The 22,014-nt window shown below is 35.7% G+C and overlaps 2 protein-coding genes across 3 annotated transcripts in view; both read left to right on the top strand.

Moving 5' to 3' along the window:
- Positions 1 to 4,977, top strand: part of LOC132698558 (tyrosine-protein kinase receptor) — a 31,998-nt gene extending 27,021 nt beyond the window's left edge. The window contains exons 17-18 of the mRNA XM_060664714.1: positions 81 to 720; positions 833 to 4,977. Of these exons, the coding sequence (XP_060520697.1) occupies positions 81 to 720; positions 833 to 1,108 (916 nt within the window). The 3' untranslated portion in view covers positions 1,109 to 4,977. The remainder of the gene's footprint in view (positions 1 to 80; positions 721 to 832) is intronic.
- Positions 4,978 to 7,259: 2,282 nt separating this feature from the next.
- Positions 7,260 to 22,014, top strand: part of LOC132698505 (calpain-A-like) — a 38,427-nt gene continuing 23,672 nt past the window's right edge. The window contains exons 1-3 of one of the 2 annotated variants that reach the window (XM_060664622.1): positions 7,260 to 7,460; positions 10,125 to 10,420; positions 21,850 to 21,873. In XM_060664622.1, the coding sequence (XP_060520605.1) occupies positions 10,139 to 10,420; positions 21,850 to 21,873 (306 nt within the window). In that variant the 5' untranslated portion in view covers positions 7,260 to 7,460; positions 10,125 to 10,138. The remainder of the gene's footprint in view (positions 7,461 to 10,124; positions 10,421 to 21,849; positions 21,874 to 22,014) is intronic. The other variant, XM_060664623.1, reaches the window with a different exon arrangement.

The following is a 22,014-nucleotide window of genomic DNA, read 5'->3' on the forward strand; positions in this document are numbered from 1 at the left end:
TTCATTTTAAAACAGTTAAGTTTGCATAATCGCATTTTGTTGTGTGCGTGGTTTGTGCACAATTCCCGCGATTTCTTCAGGTCCGACTACTACAGAAAGGGCGGCAAAGCGATGTTGCCGATCAAGTGGATGCCGCCAGAAGCGTTCCTCGACGGTATATTCACGAGCAAAACCGACGTTTGGTCGTTCGGCGTTCTCCTCTGGGAAATCATGAAGATGGGGTTCATGCCGTACACCGGGTGCACGAACCGTGAGGTTATGGACCTCGTGGTGCAGGGTGGACGCCTTGAGCAGCCGGAAAACTGTCCGGGACCCGTCTACGGAGTGATGACCCAATGCTGGCACCCCAAACCCGAGCACAGACCGAGCTTTTCGACCATATTGGAACGGTTGGGGTACTGCGCTCAGGACCCGGACGTGATGAACGCGCCGTTGCCGGTCTTTCATCGGGCACCTTCCAACGAACGCGACGCGACGCTGATGAGGCCCAGCGATTCTGAAGAGAATTGCCTGCAGGTTGTACCGAATCCGTCCGATTACCTGGTACCTAACCACACGGCGCCCGCGACGCCCGATCCCATCGAATCGACGTCGTCGGTGGAGAAGTTGCTGCCCGACGGTTCGGATAACTGGGAGACGTCGTTTATCATGCCGAGCTCGAGATCCACCCAGCCGCTGCTGCTGGATAATGCGAAGGACGAGGAGAACCAGAGGACGTCGGTGAGTTTCGGTTTAACTTTGAACTTTGAAAATCCACGAAAGTTACTTTTATTCTTGTATTTATTCACTGTCTTGTGACGTCATCGAAGAAATGTGCGGATTTGCGTTTCAGGCCGACAACCAGAACAGCAAAGGTCAGCCGTCTTTCGTGCCGAACAGTATACAGCACAATAACAATTTCATGGTGAAAAATGAGGGGGCATCGGTAAAATCCGGCGTGTCCTTGGACGCCGCTGCTCTCGCCAAGGCCGTCATGACCCCGAACCAAGCCAAGAAATACGCCAACGTGAACGCGAGCGACGTTCCGGTCAGCAACGGCCTCATACAGAGTCACAATTTCTCGGTCGGCAATCATTTGCCCAAAAATGATACAGAAATCAACTGTTAGGTGACGCCAGTTTCGCGACATGGCGTTGCCGGTTCGCGTCCAGCACCGTATGTAATGAGACGTTTCGATTATACATTCAATAGAAGAATTTTTGTTTAAGGAATATTTTTGCGTATTCGACAGTTTTTAAAATAATATTTCCAAAAACCGCTCAAAGTGTCGCGAAATCCGAAATATAGTACCGACGGTCGCCGAAATTTGGTGTTACTTGGCAACGCCGCGTGTCCGAAGGTTTTCAATTTTAATTTCAAAACGAGGCTCCTTGTTTTAAATTACGAGGTCCGATCAGTAAATGCGCGAATTGTGATGCGGCGAAAAAAATTGCGTGTATATTTGTTGGGCGGACCCCGTATAATACCGATGCTGACGCGCGCAGTGACCGACGTGCGAATTACATTGTAAATGTAAAAGGGTAGGACATATTTGATCCAAATTTTTAGGTACGTAAGCGGAAAGTGTTGATTGTTTTTTTTTAAGTTACAGGATGAAACGGAGAGTAAGTAGATGGAAAAAAATCTGCCTACTATAGGAAGTCAAAGTGAACACAATCATTTTTTCTGATAATTTGTAAACCGTTTGTAAAAATTTTTTCGGATCTGATGTATTATTATCATTCATTGGGTAGTATTATTTTGCAAAAACAATAAAAAGGGTAACCTGCGGCGTGCCGATTGTTCTGAGACGCCTTGTATATCGGAGAAATCCGCCGAAAATATGTGTATAAACAAATCCCTCGTTTCAATGAGTTACGTTCATCGTTTCATCCTGTACGCACCAAGGTTTGATCGCTCGCTGTATTAAGTAAATTATACAGGGTAAACTCATTAAGTTTGACCGGTGGAAAGCAGTGGAGCGTGAATGACGTGACGTTCGGACGAACTTTAAATGCTATTTTATACGTGTTGAGGGTTAATAATTTTTATTAAAAATGAAACCTGGTTGCCGATAGACCACGATGTAGCTGCTTCAGCGAAAGGAAAACGGCGGAGGTGGGTGAACCTCCCATCCCCGTCGTCGTCCGATGAAATAAAAGAATTATATGTCAGGGCCGTAATATCTGTTCCATGGACATTGAAAAATATATTGTAGACGGACTGATAGGTTTAAGAATACTAGATCTGAACGGCAACGCTGTAGACGATCATTGCATTTTATGAGAGTGGCGCATCTACAACAGTGACGGGCGCGTATTATTGGGGGTCACGTTACACAATTTCAAACAAACAGAGTGCTATGGAATATCAATAATTATAGTAAATACTTAACATTTCTCTAATTTCCTAAAATGCCGTTGCGTTACTTATTATAACTTTGTGTTCTGTGAAATCTGAAGAAGGCTATCTGACTATCTGGCTGGCAGTATATCTTCTTGGCCCCTGAATATGTCAAAAGAGGCGAAACGATGAAAAACACAATGCAAGGTGATTCTGACGTAATAAGAATTGTGCTGTCCATCAGCCAATCGGCGAGCGCGTGCTTGGTCACGCCCCGTTTCGTTTAAAGCCTACACGAGTCTACTATATATTTTTAGTGGTCCGTGCTCTGTTCCCTATATACTTTACATTGTTTCCAGATTGTAGTTTATTGAAGACTGTTTAAAGATTTGTTACCTGCGCGTGTGCCAATATTTTTATTGCGACGTTAGTCCGACTGCTCAACCAAGCGACGCCAGTCGCTGATTGTTTTCTATTTTAAGTGTTTTATTAGTCGTTACCGTTGTAGTTTTAGTTCGGAACACGACGTGCTGTTCGATGGCGAAGGTCCTTTTCAATATTAAAAAAAAAATGATTTTGAGAACGAGCAACGCTAATTGATCCTACCCCTTAATTTTTCGAAGCCTGATCTTTGTGGCTGGCCCCTTGTGTATATTTTAATTTTTATCAAAAAATGTTTTGGAATTGATGTGTTGAAGCTAAGGTTGCGGAAGTTATTTGACGTTCCACGATTAAAAGTGAGGTTAGGCTCGCGAGATCATTAAAAAAATACATGAATGGGGCCCGTCTCGAATCACGTCGCCGATTATAAAAGTTTTATTGTGTAATAACCTCATTATATCGCCTATTATTGCCTTATTGCTCAATATTTATAGGTTTTATCGGTGGTGCTTTTGCCTTGGTCTATATTTATTTTCGCGGAAAGCGACCAATATTCATTCTGCAGTGGCGGTTCGTTGCCGAAAAAATGGGTGAAAATTTGTGCGAACAAAAATAAGAAAAAAGAGATGGAAGAAGTTAAATAACAATTTGGTTGGAAAGTGTCATCTAAAATTCAGGCAATCCATAGAGGTAAAATAAGAAAATATTTATTTATTTTTAAGCTTTTCTTTTGTAAAACATTCACTGATTTTCACGGAAACGCCACCGCTGATATATTAATCTTTATACACGGTTGTGTAACACACCTGTCCTATTGCTTTAGCTCTTTGCATTCGGTACAATAATTAAACTGGTTGTGCGTATTTTTTTATGAATTCGATTCGACAATTCCCGCGGGTAGTTTGCCGTATACAACTCCCCCCAATCCCCTCCGTTCGTCGTAATTATTTATCCCTTTCGTACCGTCGTTGGAGATTTAAATAGTGCGTATTTGTTCGTTCTAGACTGATTCATTGATTATTAGCACTGTCTCCATCTCCCTTTTGAAATATCTCTCTCTCTCTCTCTCTCTCTCTCTCTCTCTCTCTCTCTCTCTCTCTCATTTTAAACATCCTAAACATACCCTGTCTTACGCCCCTCTCCTTTAAAACTATCTCCCCCTCTTTTGAGCTCAAATATTCCTTACCAGCGGTTTAAAAAGAGAGGGAGGCATAAAACAAAGTGGTTTTAAACGATGGAGAGAGAGTGAGAGACATGTTTAAAAAGAAAGAAGGTCAATTAAATACTTAAGAGCGTTTACTATAATGATCGATCCTTCTGGTCTAGAACTAACTAATGCACACTACTGATTTATATATCCGACGTTATGTTTATTGAAAATGAAAATGCTTTAAGTAAAATCTAAGACCTGTACATAATATATATGAATGTAATAGTCAAATAAGCTGACCTGGAATGTTAACAATTAATATTCGACGCGCTCGGGGTCATCTTTTGCTTGGTTTTGGTTGCCGATCATAAGCGGCGTGTTTTTTAAGTAAGTACATTGAGAAACCTTTAAACGATTTGAAGGCGAAAAGTGATTTGAGTTACAAGGATTAAATTTTTTTTTGTAGATTTTAGATTTTTCAAATATTCTTAGATAACAAGGTTTTCCAACGAGATAGGAGACGTGAAAATCAACAGACAATAGAATTATAATATCGGTTGCCTAATTTATTTTAAACCCATATACTGAAAAGAAAGTATTTCGTGACATATACTTTACATACTTTTTGCCTTTGAATCAACTCCCGAAGTTTAACTACCAACTTGAAAACATCGAGTTGGTTGTTGTGCGTTTTGGAAAAAAACATGGCGCCGACGCGACGATACCACGCAGGAACTTTTGCATTACGCCTTAAATTGGGTAAAAAAAAATCGGAAATGTGCGCGACGTTGTCGAATCGACTCGAAATCTGATAAAGTCGGAAAATCTCTTTTTAACACGTACCGCCAAAAGAGCGGCGCACTTTTCCGATTGAGAACAACGTTATCGCCTCGTATTGGTTGCCCTTTTATAAGCTTTTGTGTAAATATAACCTACCGATAATATAAGTTATCCGTTTAGTCCCGGACTATTCGACAAGACTGGTTTTTAGGAAACAAAATCCAATTTAAGTTTTAAAGTGAAATGTTCGACAATATGGCACGTTCCGCGCGTACTTCGTCGTCAGAGGTATACGCGGAATCGATACCGTATTTCATACCTACATCAAAAATATAATAGGTGTTAACAGAAAAACACTGCGTTTTTATTTATCTTGCCCCCACTGAGCAATCAAAAGATTTCGATGGTCCACTTTAACCTTACCCTACAGAGCGGTTACTTCTAATTCTATCATATAGTGACGCAATGAGAGATTAAAGTAATCAAACGGCATACAACTAATTCAATGTAAAAGATTTTGATATATTGGAGCCAACTGATACACTACGAAAAAGTACAAGAGTTAAAAGTGATAAGTAGTCAAAAGTGACAAATCTTACAATGCGTACTGGTAGGAATTAAATAGAAAGAATTTGGAGGCATAGTCATCAATTTGTACCACTACCAATATCCTAAGAAACTGTGGCCTGGAGAAGAAAAGTGTATAAAACGGTACATCAAATAGGGAGTCGCTTTAGGCAATTGGACTGAAAAAGCTCTAATGTTAGTCGAAAAAACAAAAAAAATGGCATGACCTTGAATGCCGCATATATTGTTGCCAGATGTCTTGCTGAATTATTGTTTACATATCGGTTTTTTTATCGATAACTATTAAACTTTACAAACATTTTAAAACAACGTCCTATAACTCTAAAACTGTAAAACTTATTCATGCGAGCTCCAGACGCCCACATCAGTTTTTCCATTTCTTTTATTATGTGTGGTCACCCCATTCATATATGTATGTAAATAAAATTTCGTATTCGTTTACATCTCGGTCGCATTTCTTGTATTCACGCCAATTTGAATGGATAAGAATGAACAAATTACCTGAATTGCCTGAGTGGTCCTATCTGCATGTGATAAAAGCTAGATATTTATTACTCCCCACCATTTAGAAATGGACTATAATGTTTTATATCACTGATCGAGAAGCTCTCAGACTTTATAAAGCTAGACTTCTATTAAAAAATGTAATATGGAAAAACTCCAAAAAACACTGATTAAACGTCATGAATAAGACTTATTTACTGGCATATGATGTCATCATCTATTTAGCAGTTGTTTTAATAACAATACAAATTCGGTACCTAAAAACTGACCGGTATTTATTCACTGTTTCGGCTCTTTAATTGTCTATTTAAATATTTACCTTACACTAATGTGTTTGCGCGCTACTCTTAACCTCAAGTTAATGAAATCATAACAGCTGTGGAGGCCTCCGGTGTTGCCGCTCGCCGAATATCTTATTAGATTTGCTAATGTAATTGCAATCTGCCCTTCTCAGAAGAGGTCTATCGAATTCGGTTCTATTACATTTTTTTCCCTACATGTTTCGCCAAAGAATGGGCAAACCTTTGCAAGGTTTAACAACGATCTGAATCGCGGCTCGGAATTTCACCAGGTCTGGCAACGTCGGCCTTCATAGACACAGGCGATAGTCCAAGAGCCAATAATACAAAATCACAGCGCTAACTTTGCAGGGGTATTACAATTACAATATTTTTACATAATGAATTGTGAAAAATTAAATTAGCGAACGATATCACTAGTTGCATGACTGCGAACAATATAATCCAAGAGCATCAAATAGCTATTAGATATTACAGTGGCCGTACTACAGTTAAAATTGATGCGCGAAATGACTGAGTTGCGACGTTGTTTTTATAAAAACGCAGTATCAGTATCTGAAATTCGGACATTATTGGCGACGCTGATCCAATTTATTGCTATTGTCACAGAATACTAGCAGTGCAGTGGTGATTATGTCAGCACCTTTTTCGGGTTTTTGTGACAAAAACTGCCACCCATTGGAAAACTTCTAGGGTTTGCAGACAAAGCTGCAAAGAAAAGCATATACCTATATACGAATAAGTGTTGCCTTTTGTACAAGTTTTAAAAGATTTAAAGGTGGTTTATATAGGACTACCACTAACAACTACAACTACTTCACCGAATTACTGTTTTTTCAACAACACTCTCTACATCTTAACTCCTTTTTGCCTGAAGATTTAGTATGAACGGGACATATTTTGAGGAAACTCTGCCCTAAAAATGCTGCAGCCAAACTTATTGACGATCTGCCAGCGGCCATGTTGGTTGTTGAGTGCTGATCGAATGCTAGAATTTGGAATTACTACAAGTCTCATTGGTTAATCTTCAGTATGAACATATTGGTACTTCTCAAAATTGTTTTCATAGTTGCTTCATAAGTTCCTGTATTATCAGCATAGTAGCTTTATGATTAAAAGTAATCTTACGTTGTAAAAATGACCACGACGCAAAAAGCGAAAACCTTACGCTGGCGCCCGGACTAGCGATGACTAAATAACCTCGCGCAGCAGGCGAGTTCCCCCGTTTCGCCGGATCTAAACGCAGCCTTGACAGCTGTTTCTCCGGAACGGCAGATCATCGGCAGAACTTGAAAGAATATTTTTCTGTTCGCGAAGTCGGCTGAGCTTAAAACGTTCCATTCAGGAATCACAATTGTAAAGGAGAGTCGTAGGGTGCTATGCGCGAAGTTACGCTTGTGCAACGAAAACAACAAAGAATTTAGGTTAGGTGCGAGGTGCGTATCAACTTCATGGCGTCGCCTCATGTTTTAACGTTGTAATCATGCCTCATACGTTTGCTTTGTTTACTAACTGTAATCGAATTGGTATCTGGTGCGACATTAAGTGCGTACGCGTGGCATTCTTATCGATTTCCCATTCTGCCCTAATTTTCAACCGACCCAGTTCAGAAGGCGGCCTTGGCATCGCAAACACACCAAACCTGCTTTTCCTAACGAAACGGCTTACCAAAATTTGTGTGTTTTGCGGTTATTTTTAGACGTTTAATTGCGCCCGAGATGTTTCGGGAAATTTGTTTTCCCGCGGTGACGTCGTATTTCGCAAGCATAAGTCAGTCCAGAGTGAGAAACAATTCGAAGACATTTCACAAACGATTGCACCTTAATGGTCATTTACTCGTTCGATTATTAATAGATTACTAATATAATTATCCGCTTATTTTGATCAGTGACCTCATTCGATGACGCCTGCGATTTTAGTGAATAAATAAATAGTAAAAATTCCTTTGTTTTATCTGTGTTGCGATGGCGTGGCGTAATAATTCGTAAAGATTTAGGTAAAAATAGAATGGAAGAAATCCCTACCCATTTCCTTACTGTTTGGCGACAGAATGATGAAATCTTTCCGCTCCACAACAGCCTAAAAAGTTTGTCGAACTTTATGGAAAAATGACAAAACAACAAAGAATAATAGTTCAAAATAATAAACTTTCTAAAAAATAAACTACGTGATGAAGACCAATAAAATCAACCAAAGGGTCTTCACATCTACTTCAGTCTGTCAAGACCATAGGCACTACAATTTGGTTAGTCGTGTGGTTGCCAAATTTTCTTTTATTTCCTTAAACCTTCTGACAGAAAGGTTTTATCGATAGCTGTAGAATAAAAAACAACTTAACAGAAGTACAAATAATAATAAATAACGAATTAATACCATTGTTTTTTCCGCCCGTTAAAGTGAGACATTAGAAATAATCGAAAAACAGTATTAATAATAACATACTCCAAGTAATAAAACAATTTAAATTTTTGAAAGAAAGAGTTTTATTAATCACACATAAATTTTACAAAACAATTGGTAAGTCAGCAGTTAAGGTCACAAGCGGATTGACATTCATCCGTTCTGAATGGATTCTCTAATAAAAATTGCTTTATTATCCTTTTAAACTTGCCCTGTGTTGAAGCTTGGATTGCTGAGTAAGGCATCAAAAAATTTAACGTTGATCTTATTATTATGCCTCAGTTTTAACGAAAAATACTGAAAGTAATGTGCTAATCGGTTCAAATTCGTTGGTGATCGCATCAGCACATGGGCTTTACTGGATATTAATTATTATTTTTCGATAGAAAGTATTTATTACATTCCGACTTAGTTATTTGAGAAATTCCAAAAAAATCATAGGTTCTAGACATTCCACATAAGTTTTCAATTTTTCAGAAATATTTTTTCATTCTTAGAAATAGAAAAATATCACATTTAGGAAATTTTCTTAATTTTACTTTCCCATTGTATTAAAAAGTTTATATTGAATCCCTTCTTTACAGCTTTATTACGATAATGTACTGAATTTGCTTGACAAATCGAATTCTGATGATGATGAGGTTCAGAATTAAACAGTAAGATGTCCTATTGTTTCCTGTTAACCTGGAAGATCAGAAATAAGGAACGGCTTTCCATCAATTATAGTTTTCACTTTCAGTGAATATTTGCCGACGTCCTCCTTCTATTTTTGTCTGTATCTGACTCGTTAAGAAATGGAAAATTGGAGTTCCAACACTGTTCAATTCGTATTTAAAACTTCTTGCCACAAAAAATCATAAGAAACAATATGATGCGAGATGATTTCAATGATCAACCAAACAATGATGTTTCGCGCAGACTTCCTTTTCAGAAAACAATGTGCCCGTTAAGTCTTGCTTGCTGTAGCACTATCGTTGAACTGCATTCGTTTTTGAATATTTTAAATTTAAAAAGGTGACAAGAAAAGAAATAACACCGATGTTGTTGATCGTTACCAAATTAAATGTTTGTCGAAAGATTTGGCGGTTTTTTGAATAAATCAAAAAGACACTAGTAAAATAAACGCAATAACGCAATGATTACATTGAAATGAAAGCAAATCATTTTATTTTTTCGTAGATTACCAAAATATTTAGTGATTTAGGAAATTAACGTGACTGACAACTGACTGACACCTTATTTCTTACCATGTATGCACGCTTCAAATGAAGGATATAATGAAACAGGAATTGTGTTTCATACCAGTGCACAACTTCGCAGAGCTGCAGCTATTTACACAACCTTTGATAACTTTCTTTTGTTAAATCGTACGTGTTCGTCTTCACCCAGTCTTCACATTTTTAGGAATAAATACATTCTTCATCAGCGCCTGATGTAAGAGTCATCGTGACTAATCTAAATCAACGTGTAATTTTCTTCCCGTAATTGGTTTCAACAATCAAAGCGAATCACGATATCAATTATACCGATCTCGGGCAAATTGATTGCAATGCGGTTTCAATCATTGTTCTTTCGTCTCACAAAACGTCCGGAATGTTTCGTAAATTTTTTAACCCCATTGGGTGCTGCATAGGTAACTGTCGCTTAAATACTGCCATCTTACTCCGCGCAATTACCCTTGTTCTACTTTCCAATTTCAGACAATCATCCCGAAATGTATCCTCACCATCCGATGCCGATGCCCACACCCATAGTCTACCAACAGTACCACAACGCTTATCCCGTGATCCACTACCAGCAGCCCCCGAGCGCCGCCAATGGATACGGTTGGCACGGCAACGGATACGGCTGGCAGCTGGATCCGAAGGCCTGGCACACGCCGCCCATATATCCCCGATTGGATCATGGCGGCGGGGAGGACGAACCGGAAGCCAAGGTGGAAGTCGTGGAGGAACCTCTGATTCATGCCGAAAAAGTGACCAAACAAAATGCATGGGTAAGTTTGCTGGTTAAAACGCCATCTCGTACGAAACCATTGTGTAGTAGCAACAGGGATTCAGCCGCAGACCTCTAAACCTATAATTGAGGCATAGTCGACATAGCTGCCAAGAAAATTTACATTACAATTTTTCGATCTAAACTGGAATGGCAACGCAGTGATAGAAAACTGAGTTAAATTTTGCAATCGAGAAATTGGTAATGGTAATGGGAATCGTTGTCTTTTTCTTGCTCATACTTACGAGTGGTATGCTGTGGTCGAAAAAATATAATACAGGGTTGTACAAAATGTTTTGAACCTTTAAAAGTGAGAAAAAAGAGAAAATTAAGAATAAATTCAAATTTCTCATGTCAAAAGAACTCCCCAACGTTTTTAAAAAAGATGTTGGCAAGAAATTAGCGGTATCTATTTTTTCAGGAGTGTTATTTGAAAAAGGACTAAAAAAACTCATCAATTTATCTAAATTTATACAATTAAACAATTTTTTTTCTCCAAATATCGAAAAATTTAAATGTTCTTTGTGTGTGTCAGTTAAAACGATAGGTAAAGTATATCAATATACCGATTTAATTTTTAATTTGTAAATTATAGGCACAAGTATACACTATTATTTCATGATAAAATTAAATTAACAGTTTTCATTATTTACGTGGGAATACTTTACTTATATAATCATATTTATATATTTTGTTTATGAATACCTTGAAAAATCGATATTTATTTATGAAAATCAGATAATGTAAGACGAAAGAGCGGTAAATTCTGTACCTATTTACTGAAAAAAAGATATAAAAAATGTTTGTCATAGCTAAAATAGTCAAAATATTATCACAACCATGTAATTCAAAAAAGTGTAAACATTGCAGTTATTTGACTGTTGTATTAACTTGTGACAGAGAACACGATCCCAATTACTACTTGTCTTGCTCTAAATAAAAATATGCCTCACAAAATAACTATTGGCTGCATTACATTACCGCTCCAGCTTGACAAATGGAGCTAACTGCAATTTTTAAAAGTAGAGGGGCTATTTGTAACCAATGTAATAACAATAAAATATAGTGGTTGCGGTACTGACCGCCATTGTTTATTTAGAATTAAAGAATAATGAAAGGAAGAGTGCAACAGAACCGATCGGTTGATATTATTCTTTAGTGATCGTTAGGGGTCTCCATTATTTTCAGACGAAGGAAATGGACATATTCAGCCTTGCACAACTGTCGTAAATAATCACTAAATCTGAATAACCTGATGGCTTTCTGGTTTCTCAACAGAAATGGAAGAGCTGAAGCGCCATTCCCATTTTACTTCTCACATTCGATCATTTATTTCAATAAACACACATGTCACATCTGTGTGAAACTTTAATACTATCACATTTTCATTTTGCTGATACAATATATGGATCATTTCTGGATTCTGCATTTTCATTCGGTATGTCTGTATTACAAAATAATGAAGTCAAAATGTCCTCCCTATCTTCTACGGACATTAACAATATAAATATTCGTAGATAACATTTGTTAACTATACCCGTTCATAAAAAAGAATTTTTCAAAAAGGGCTCCTCCTATCAGATTGCGTTTATAATTAAATAAATGATTTTACCCAATCTATTGGCTCATTTCAAAGACACATGAGATGCAAATTTTTGACACGTTGATAATAAGCACGGCATTTTAACGATGGTTCACTAGTTTACAATGCAGTTTATTTAAATAAAGAAATATATTTTTTCTCCTTTCCTGTAGCCCTATCTTCTTTCTTTCTTCTACCCTTTTTCTTTTCTTTGTATCCTGTCATTGTTGTATACCGTTCTCTGCATAAGGTGAACTTCAATTATTGTACTTAAGGCGAATATGAAATGTTGTAATATGTATTATATTTTTCTTATAAGTTTAAAACAAAACACTATCAATTTTCTGACATATAAATAAGCCAATATCATATTTTTTAAAATGTTAAAAATTTTAAATGTGTTTAACAAAAGGTCTTATTCCGATTACAATGATGTAACACCTTATATTTTAGTCCACTCTTTTTTAACAAATCGGCAAAAATAGGAAATTTTCACATGACATGTTAGTAAATAACGTTGACGGTTGAATTATTGTCTATGCCATTATTGTTAAAATGGATTTTCGTGAATTTGGAATCCGTGAAAGGAATGATATGCTTCATATGATATGCTATTTGAATAATAAAAGTGCAACCGCAGCTCTTCGCCAGTATATTAGACTTTATCCAAAACACCAAACTCCTTCAAAACAGATGTTTCTAATAGATAGATGGGATAGAGGAGATAGAAAAAAAGGTAACGTATTAAAGGCTAAAAAGGTATGCCGGAATCATAATGTTTTAAATGAAGAAAATAAGGCAAACATATTAGAATTCTATGAAGCATATTCAGTTGCCTGTATTACTAGAGTATATGAAGAGCCAGATATTTCTCGGGGATCAATCCACTCAGTTTTAAAAAAATATAATTATAATGCATTTAAATTTCGAAAAAATCAAAAACTAAGCACAGAACAATGTAAGAGGAGGATGCAGTTTTGTTTGGATTTTTAAAATAGACATAATGAGAATAATAATTTTTTGAAAAACATTTTATGGACTAATGAAAGTTCGTTCACTACAAGAAAGGGTTATAATAGATAAAATAACCAGATATTGGTCTTTAAATAATCCTAAACGAATACACGAAATAAACACCCTGGGGTGCCAACCAATTGATGTATGGTATGGTGTCAAAGATAGGCATATTTTGGGTCCGATATTTATAGATCAAAAGTTAACTGGAGATCATTATTTGCAACTCTTAGAGCACCAAATAGAACAATATATAGAAGATTTACCCCTAAATATATGAGTGCCTATTATATGGCAGCAAGACGGTGCTCCTTCTCACAATGTGGTGCAAGTTAAAAATTTTCTTAACATGGAACATCCCAGAGGTTGGATAGGGAACGGCGGAACTATGGATTAGCCAGTCAACAGCCCCGACTTAACTTTAATGGATTTTTTCTTTTGGGGACACATAAAAAATGACGTCTACAGAACTCCTTGTAATAATGTCGAGGAACTTCGGCAAATGATTTCAGAGGCAATCAATCGGTTAAGAGATAATCCGGAAACGTTACTTTACTATATGCAAGTCATCATACAATTAGAGTGTGTGAGAAATGTGTTCAGGAAAATGGTGGCACTATTTAGAATAGTTAAAGAAGTTTTTACTTTAGTGTGCCTTGTCATTTTTAGTGTTTTTGTTCTACCTGAATTTGTAAATAATTGTTATTTTGCAGTCAGCCACGGCACTTTTTGATATTATATAAAAATTTTCTATTTGTCAAAAACGACTGTGTTTTACATCGGAATAACATATTTGGTTTTGTACAAAAAAAAAACTTGACTACTAACAGTTAAGGTTTTCTAACGAAGGATCTCGTTTTTTAAAAAAACACTTTTTATTTTACAAATAGAACTACGAGGTTTTATTTAACCCGCTACAAGGAGAACTGAACGCAAAGTACAAAGTTGTTATATATATAAAGTTTTTATGCAAGCGTCGCGTCGCGGATACTGGGAATACTGAAGCTAGCATTTCATCAGCATATTCTATCACATAATTCCTCCCTCCGAAGTGGAAAACAACAGGGACGAAGGGTTGTTTTCGGAAGACTGGTCGTTCTTGGTTTTCTTGGAATCTTGCAGCAAATGGCTCTTGTAGATTTTCCATGCTATAACTATTAACAAGATTAAAATAAACATCATTCCTGTTGAAGTGGCGAGACTCCAAGTGACTGGATGAATTTCATAACCAATGTCGGGGATCGATGATTTCGCAGCTTCTCGTAGTTTTTTGATCGTATTGAGATCAATCGATTGTAGTTGGAGTGGCTGGTACTTTACATCGTGATGTTCCATATTTTCAATTTTAATGGGTGGCAGTGAGAATGGGTTTGCTTTAAAAATTTCTTCTTTATTCCAAAGCTCAGTATTTTGGGTACTTATACCGCAATTATATGGAACATTGATTAGGCAGGCTTCTTCAATAAAAGCTATTTCTTTGTGTTGACAATTCATTTGTAATTTAAGTTTCTGTTCCGATGGTATTATCAAAACAAATCTACTAGTGATTGGTCGTATTATATGCGTTGAAACATTTACATTGACTACGTGGCAATTTTTGTTTTCGGCATATTTAATGAGGGTTGTCACACAATCACCGATGGGCTGGGTAAGTTGATTTTCGCAAACGTAGGTGTCTTCAATGATTGGGCAGATTGATTCTTGATATTGTTGCATGTCAGTGCCCAATATTAGGTAGGGTGAATTAGGTATAATTAAGGAGTGATTCACAGGTACTGGGAACAGGTGGAATATTTCAAAAATATCTTTAAGAAAAATCGGAATATGGACGGCAAAAATTATTTTATCTTTTGTAAATTTAACTTGTAAGTTTGCTAACTGATAATAATTATTTTGATTTTCAAAAATTAGAATTTGATTATCACCATAAAGAACAGTCAATTTAAAAATTATTTGTTCTAATTCAGCCGCCGATATTACTACAGGATGTAATGTGTTTAATTTCGCAAATGTAATGGCATTTTCTAAATTATCCAAAAAAGTTATAAAACTTTGGCAATTTAGAATAACTTGCATTAGTGTATTTTGAGCTTTAATGAAAGTAGTTATGTCAGTAATAGTTTTATTTGAATTATATTCAAAAATGTCTATATGTTTTTTAATAGCTTCTTGATTTTTCTGTAGAAGTGTTATAGTATCATTATAGTTGTCAATCAGCTGTTGAATCAACGAGGTTTGCTTTTTTAGTTGGATGTCAGATGAATGTTTACTACGCACAAGTTCTGTGATAATTCTATCGTATTTATGTCCATCCTCTGAATCGAGAGTGCCAAAAAGCCATTTCGATAATTTACCTACAACATTTATTAAACCTCTTTTTGTACGGTTATTAGGTTTTATGTTACCAAGTTTAAATTTTACTTGAGTAATTAAATATCGAACATTATTAAGTAAATTATTTCCATTAATATAGTGTACATTCTGATAATTATGTTTATTTGTATAGTTTAATGATTTTGAGATTACAGCGTAAGCGTATTCTAAATTACGTAATTGATTAAAAAGTTGAGATGTTTCTACAAAATGCAAAAATGTATGTTGATGTTGAATTATTCGAGCATTTCCTAAGCGGAAGGGGAGAAGTGGTGTTTTAATTGGGATAACTTCAATATCATTATTCGCTATCACTAATAACAGCGTAGCTGCAAGAAGGAACAGCGTTGTCCGGTTCATTAACCTGCGAAGAAGAAAAAGCTTTAGGTTTTTGGATCTGAGATTTATGAATTATTTTTTTATTTTTTGTAATAATTTTATTCCCAATATCTTGATCTATAATAACAGGTTTTCTTCGGGGTTTGTCCTTACTACGTTTTGCTGTTTTGTCAGTAACGTAAACCTTTGTATTTTGTTTCATTTCAGGTGGATTTTCTCGTTTTTCGTTTTGTTTTTCATTTAAACGTATTTTTGTTTCTAACGATGTTTCGTAAATTTGTTGATAGATAGTTTTTAGTCTTTCACGTCTATCTGTGATATAATTATTTACAATGATTTCATCCGTTAAATCAAACGGATCTAAACCGTTTACTTTTCCATTAATAACGTCAAAAGGTTTTTGTTTTGTTACGCTATGCATTGATGAATTATAAACTATAATGGCGTATTTTATTAAATTTTTAGGGGCTTCTTTAGGTTCTTTTAATTTTAGTACCCTATATAATTCAACAAGAGTAGAGTGAAATCTCTCTATTGGACTATTACTATTAGAATTGCCGGGAGTTGTAAAATGAATTGCAATTTTATGCAATTTACAGAAATCTAAAAGCAAAGACGTTTTAAATTCCGTACCATTATCACACGTTATTTGTTGAGGTAGGCCGTGATGACTTATAAAAGTCGCTAAACCGTCTAAGATAGCAATTGCTGTGCAAGCGGGTTCTAACGGATAAGCTTGGGCGTACCGTGAAAATACGTCTATAATTGTAAGAAATTTTACGTTACATATTTGAAAAGTATCCATATGGATGGATTCTAATGGTTCAGAAGGGGTCGGTGTCAACATAAACTTTAATTTTGGTGGATGTCGATCATATTTTGTTTGTTGGCACGTGTCACAATTATTAATATATTCAGTTAGATCAGTTTTCATATTTGGCCAATAATAGAGCCTTTTGAATGCTATTAGGCTTTCATTAATTCCTCGATGACAGGTTTTTTCATGATGATATGCAATTAGGTCTTTTTGTTTTGTCCTGTCAGTGACGTCAGTTAAAAGAGTTTTCGATATTACCAATTTGTAAGCACGGTTTTTAAATGTATTTGGTAACAAAACAGATAGTTCTCGATTTAAATCTATTTCGGTGTTTTGTACATAAAGGCAGTACATTTTTGTTGGATCCAAATAATCTAAAAAAAATTTAATTATTTCATTTTGATAGTTTTGACTTAAATAAACAGAAAATCTAGATTTATTTTGGAATGGGTAACTCCTAATCACGTGATAACGACCGTTTGTTTTTTGGTTAAATATTATTTGATTAGAGTAAGTATTTAAAATATTTTCGGTAATTGGTATATTTAATATTGGATCTTCAGCTGCTGAGTGTACTGTCTTACCAGTATTAGGAATATTTGGCGGTTTAATTTGAATGTCCGAGATGATATTAATTTTTGGAGTGTTTACATTTTCTAGAGGGTTAAACACGTCTTCAATTTGTTCCAATTGTTCAAGGCTTATATTTTGATCTTCTTCATGTATGTATTTATCGATATCTTCATTAATATCTCCAGGATTTCCGAAAAGTGACTCTTTATCTATCATATTTAGTTCGATGCGTGATAGGGCATCAGCGTTAGTGTTCAGTTTGCCCTTCCTATAATGAACTATGTAATCAAACTCTTCCAGTTTTAGTCGCCATCTTAGCAATCTGGAATTTGGTTCTTTCATATTAAACAGGTATTGTAGAGGTTTGTGATCGGTAACTATCACAAATTTTCGGCCAAATAAATATGGTCGGAAATATTTTGTTGACCACACGATTGCTAATAATTCTTTCTCTATGGTTGAGTAATTGCTTTCAGCCGGGTTCAATGTCCTAGAGGCAAAGGCTATGGGAAGATCACTACCAATTTTTCCTTGGCTGAGAACCGCTCCTACAGAAACATTAGAGGCGTCCGTTGTCAATATAAAAGGTTTTTCGAAATCTGGATATTGTAGTATTGGATCATTGCACAAGATATTTTTACAAAGATCGAATGCTTCTAGAAATTCTGCCGTGTGTCGCTCCTTTCTTTAGGCAATTTGTGAATGGCTTGGTGAGTTTTGCAAATCCGTTAATAAATCTTCTATAGTATCCTAGAAGGCCTAGAAAGGATTTTATGTCTTTTGCTGTTTTCGGTACAGGAAATTTCTGGATTGCAATAATTTTCTTGGGATTCGGTTTAATTCCGTTTTTTGTTATTATGTGACCCAAAAATTCTACTTCGGTTCGTAGGAATTCCGTTTTATCTAGTTGAATTTTTAGTCTAGCCTGTCGCAGTTTTTGGAAAACAAGTTTAAGATGTTTGATGTGTTCTTCTAGGGATGACGAAAATACTATGATATCGTCCATGTATACTAGACAAACCTTTCCCTGTACATCACGCAAAACATTATCCATGACGCGCTGGAATGTCGCGGGGGCGTTTTTCAATCCGAAAGGCATTCTAACAAACTCAAAATGACCATTCTCGACACTAAAGGCTGTTTTTTCAATTGAATCCGGATCCATTTCGATCTGATGAAAACCAGATGAAAGATCGATAGTTGAAAAATAATTACACCTTCCCAATTTATCGAGTATATCATTTATATTAGGCAATGGATAGCGGTCGTCTATCGTTTTCTCATTTACCTTACGAAAGTCACAAACAATCCTCCATTTTTGCTTGCCGCTGGCGTCAGGTTTCTTCGAGACTACCCAAATGGGGCTGCTCCAAGGGCTTTGGCTATGTCTAATGATGCCGTCGTCTAACATTTTGTTAATTTGCCGTTGAACTTCCTCTTTATGGATAAAGGGGTATCTATATGATTTAGTGTATACAGGCAATTCATCCGTTGTTCTTATACAATGTTTGATTTTATTGGTGAATGTTAACTTTTTGTTTACATGATGGAAAATATTGTTATATTCTTTACAAAGCCTTATTATAGCAGATTTTTCTTCTAAATTTAAATGTTCGCAACGAATTATTTTGGAAATGTCGCATTTACTAAATTGTTCTTTATGTTTTGGTAAGATGTGTTCTAAATTAAAAAGTTCAAAATTTTCTTTATGAAAGTCCGGAAAAGATAAAACTTTTAGAGGTTGTGGGAAATTAAACGTTATATTTTTCTCAGTGTAATTAAAAACTTCTGTTTGCGCAAAACCGTTTTTTGCAGTAGTAAGTGTTTCTGAAAAATAGAGACCTTCAATGACTTGCTCGGGAATAATAACATCATTGTTTTGTGTTACTGGAATTCTTACGTTAACAATTTCGTGTGCATTCACAGTAATACAATATATTTCGTTTTGTGGTTGTCTAAATAAAATTGGTATATTAGTTGTATTATTCCTTAATTGTTTATTGACAAGATCGATAGAAAAATTAAAACGTTTTAGGTCGTTTAATCCTATTATACCGTCAAAGAATTTATGAAAGTCAAAAAGAATAAAAGATAGGTTGGTATTAGCCTTTAATTCTGGGAAAGCCGGAATATCTGCTTTAAATAGAGTTTCCTTTTCACCAGTTCCTGTTTTAATAATAGTTGGGGAATGATATATTTTTTCATAATAAAATTTTTCTGCAATGGAAGGTCGAAGAATCGAGTGAAAACAACCAGTATCAATTAAAAGTTTAATTGCGGGTTCTTTAATCTGGATGTACGGTAAACTATTATTAATTTCGGTATACATTTCTAATGTCATTTCGTTGAGTCGCATTGGCTCGTTATTGTAAAATTTTGAGAGATTTGATTTTCAATTTCAGGGTGTTCGTCAAAATTTTGAGTGTCATTAAAGTATTCAATTTGATTTGAAAATTCAATTTCAGAGTATTCCTCTTGGTGAATATTTTCATTTTGAAATACCGCAGATGTTTCATCTGTTTGTACCGCGTTACTTTCGTCGATTTGGTATAATTCTTGAGAAATAAAATTTCTAGGGCCAGTAGGTTTGAAATGGTTAATTTGATTATTTTGACGTGGTATAGTATAGTTTGTTCTTGTTGACATAGGTTCGGGTTTATTGTTAGGTACCTGACCTGTCGGTTTAAATACGTTTTTAGGTGGGCCAAAAACTTGCCTATTTGTAGGAAAATTTCTTGGAACTTCGCGTGGTTGAGGCATATTAATTGGACCTCTGGGAAAACTATTAGTCTGGGGAGTAAACTGATTTTGATCATGCCTAATTCTAAAATTTTGATTATGGTGATTATTGTTTTGAAAATAATTTGTAGGGCGAATCGGTTGTACATAATTAAAATTTTGGTTACTAAAATAATTTGGATTTTTTTGAAAATTGTTTAACGGGTTCGATAGGAGTATTAGGCAAAACTTTTGATTGAATTGGAGTTCTGAAGATATTTTGTGTATATTGAAAATTTTCCTCTTCAATAATTTGGGTCATAGCTAATTCTATACAGGTCGGATTTTTAAGTCTTATAATACTTTGTAATTGTCCTGGTAATCCTCTAATAAACGTCCTTAAACAAATTTGATCGTATTGACGTAAATGAATTACTTTGCTTGCATTATCCATAGTATCGGCAGGAAATGCATTAATTTTTTGAGCAAGGATACTTCTTAAAACTTGTAATCTTTTCCCAAAATCTAAAGGATGTTCATTTTTAAAGGGGGTGGCCATAAACAAATCCTGTTCTAAACATTCTAAGTTTCGTCTATCGCCAAAACAATTTAACAAAGCTCCTTTAATATTGTCCCACGTTACTAACTCCATTCTACAGCCTACTAGAATTTGTGCGCGATCAACAAGTTTCATTCTTATAGTTCTTAACAAATATTGTTTTAAAATTTCGTCGTTTCCTTGACCATATGTATCAAAAAGGAAATCTCCAGCTGATAGAAAACTATTTAAAGTGTTGGAATCACCATTATATGGCAGAATACTATCTATAAACATTTTTAACAAAGTGTAATTTACACCTGAATTCGACGATTGATTAGAATTCATTTTCAAATTGATTTGACTATTCTCTACTTTCTTTTCCACTAAATTTAACGAAGTAAAAAACGCACTTAAATTGTCGACGTCTTTATCTTCGTTCATAAATTTAATTGATTTTGAAATTTCTTAAAATTGAACTTAAAACTAAGAATCCTTAAAATTATTTCCACCGTCCTAACCAGGGAAGATGAAAGGAGAACAATAGGAATTTTGGGCACTAACCTTGATTTCTCTTAGTCGTCAGCCTATTCTTCCTATTGGAATTTTCCTTGCGTAGCACTGCTTGCGGGGGTGATTTCTTGCCTTCCTTGCCCTCAGTCGAACTCAATCACGTTGGGTTTGTCAGACAGTCTATCACTGGTTCGTTTTGGAGTCTAAGGGTTGAAACCCACGTTTCGCGATCAAATCGTCCCGATGACGTGGCTTTGACCGAAAACTACCCCAAATCCGTCACGACTGCGCCAGTTAAGGTTTTCTAACGAAGGATCTCGTTTTTTAAAAAAACACTTTTTATTTTACAAATAGAACTACGAGGTTTTATTTAACCCGCTACAAGGAGAACTGAACGCAAAGTACAAAGTTGTTATATATATAAAGTTTTTATGCAAGCGTCGCGTCGCAGATACTGGGAATACTGAAGCTAGCATTTCATCAGCATATTCTATCACATAATTTAACCCTACATTCTGTTTTTTTGTTTACCTTGACATCTCTAAATACAAAAAAGTTACAGTAAATTAAAATGTTATTAAGATCAATTGAATGCACGGTACATACTATAATTTGGAATAATAAACATTATTAATAATATGAAAAAAGAATTAAAAATGTGTTTAAATCTTGTCAGACAGCACATATCCAACTTACATAGCAAAATTGTCATGTTTCAATCTAAAATTCACTTGTGCATCTGATCGTTCAGCAAGTATTGCTGACGCATCACTAGTTGTGCACGGCTGAACAAGTCCGATATCTAACAAAACGCGGCGTTGCCGAAGCTCGTAAGCTCGTTTCGTGGAGTTTAACTCGTCAGTAGTTTTAGAGGTCTGCGCGGCACGAGCCCCTACCTTAACCCCGTTATTTCGACAGCACGTGTCTAAACATGTTGGCTTTATTTTTGATGCATGGCCGCAGCATTTTTCGGACCCCGTCGTCTGGGTAAGTCTCTTTCGACAATAATTAAAAAGTCGCGCTGTCTCGTGTGTCACGTCACGCCTGTCTCGTCCGTTACGAATCATGACCCGGTCAAATTTCGGTGCGAAATAGAACTGAAAAAAAATGAAATCAGATGAGTCGCGC

The sequence above is a fragment of the Cylas formicarius genome, unplaced genomic scaffold, assembly GCF_029955315.1.
Source record: "Cylas formicarius isolate icCylForm1 unplaced genomic scaffold, icCylForm1.1 PGA_scaffold_2__14_contigs__length_35257938, whole genome shotgun sequence".
NCBI classification, from domain to species: Eukaryota; Metazoa; Arthropoda; class Insecta; order Coleoptera; family Brentidae; genus Cylas; species Cylas formicarius.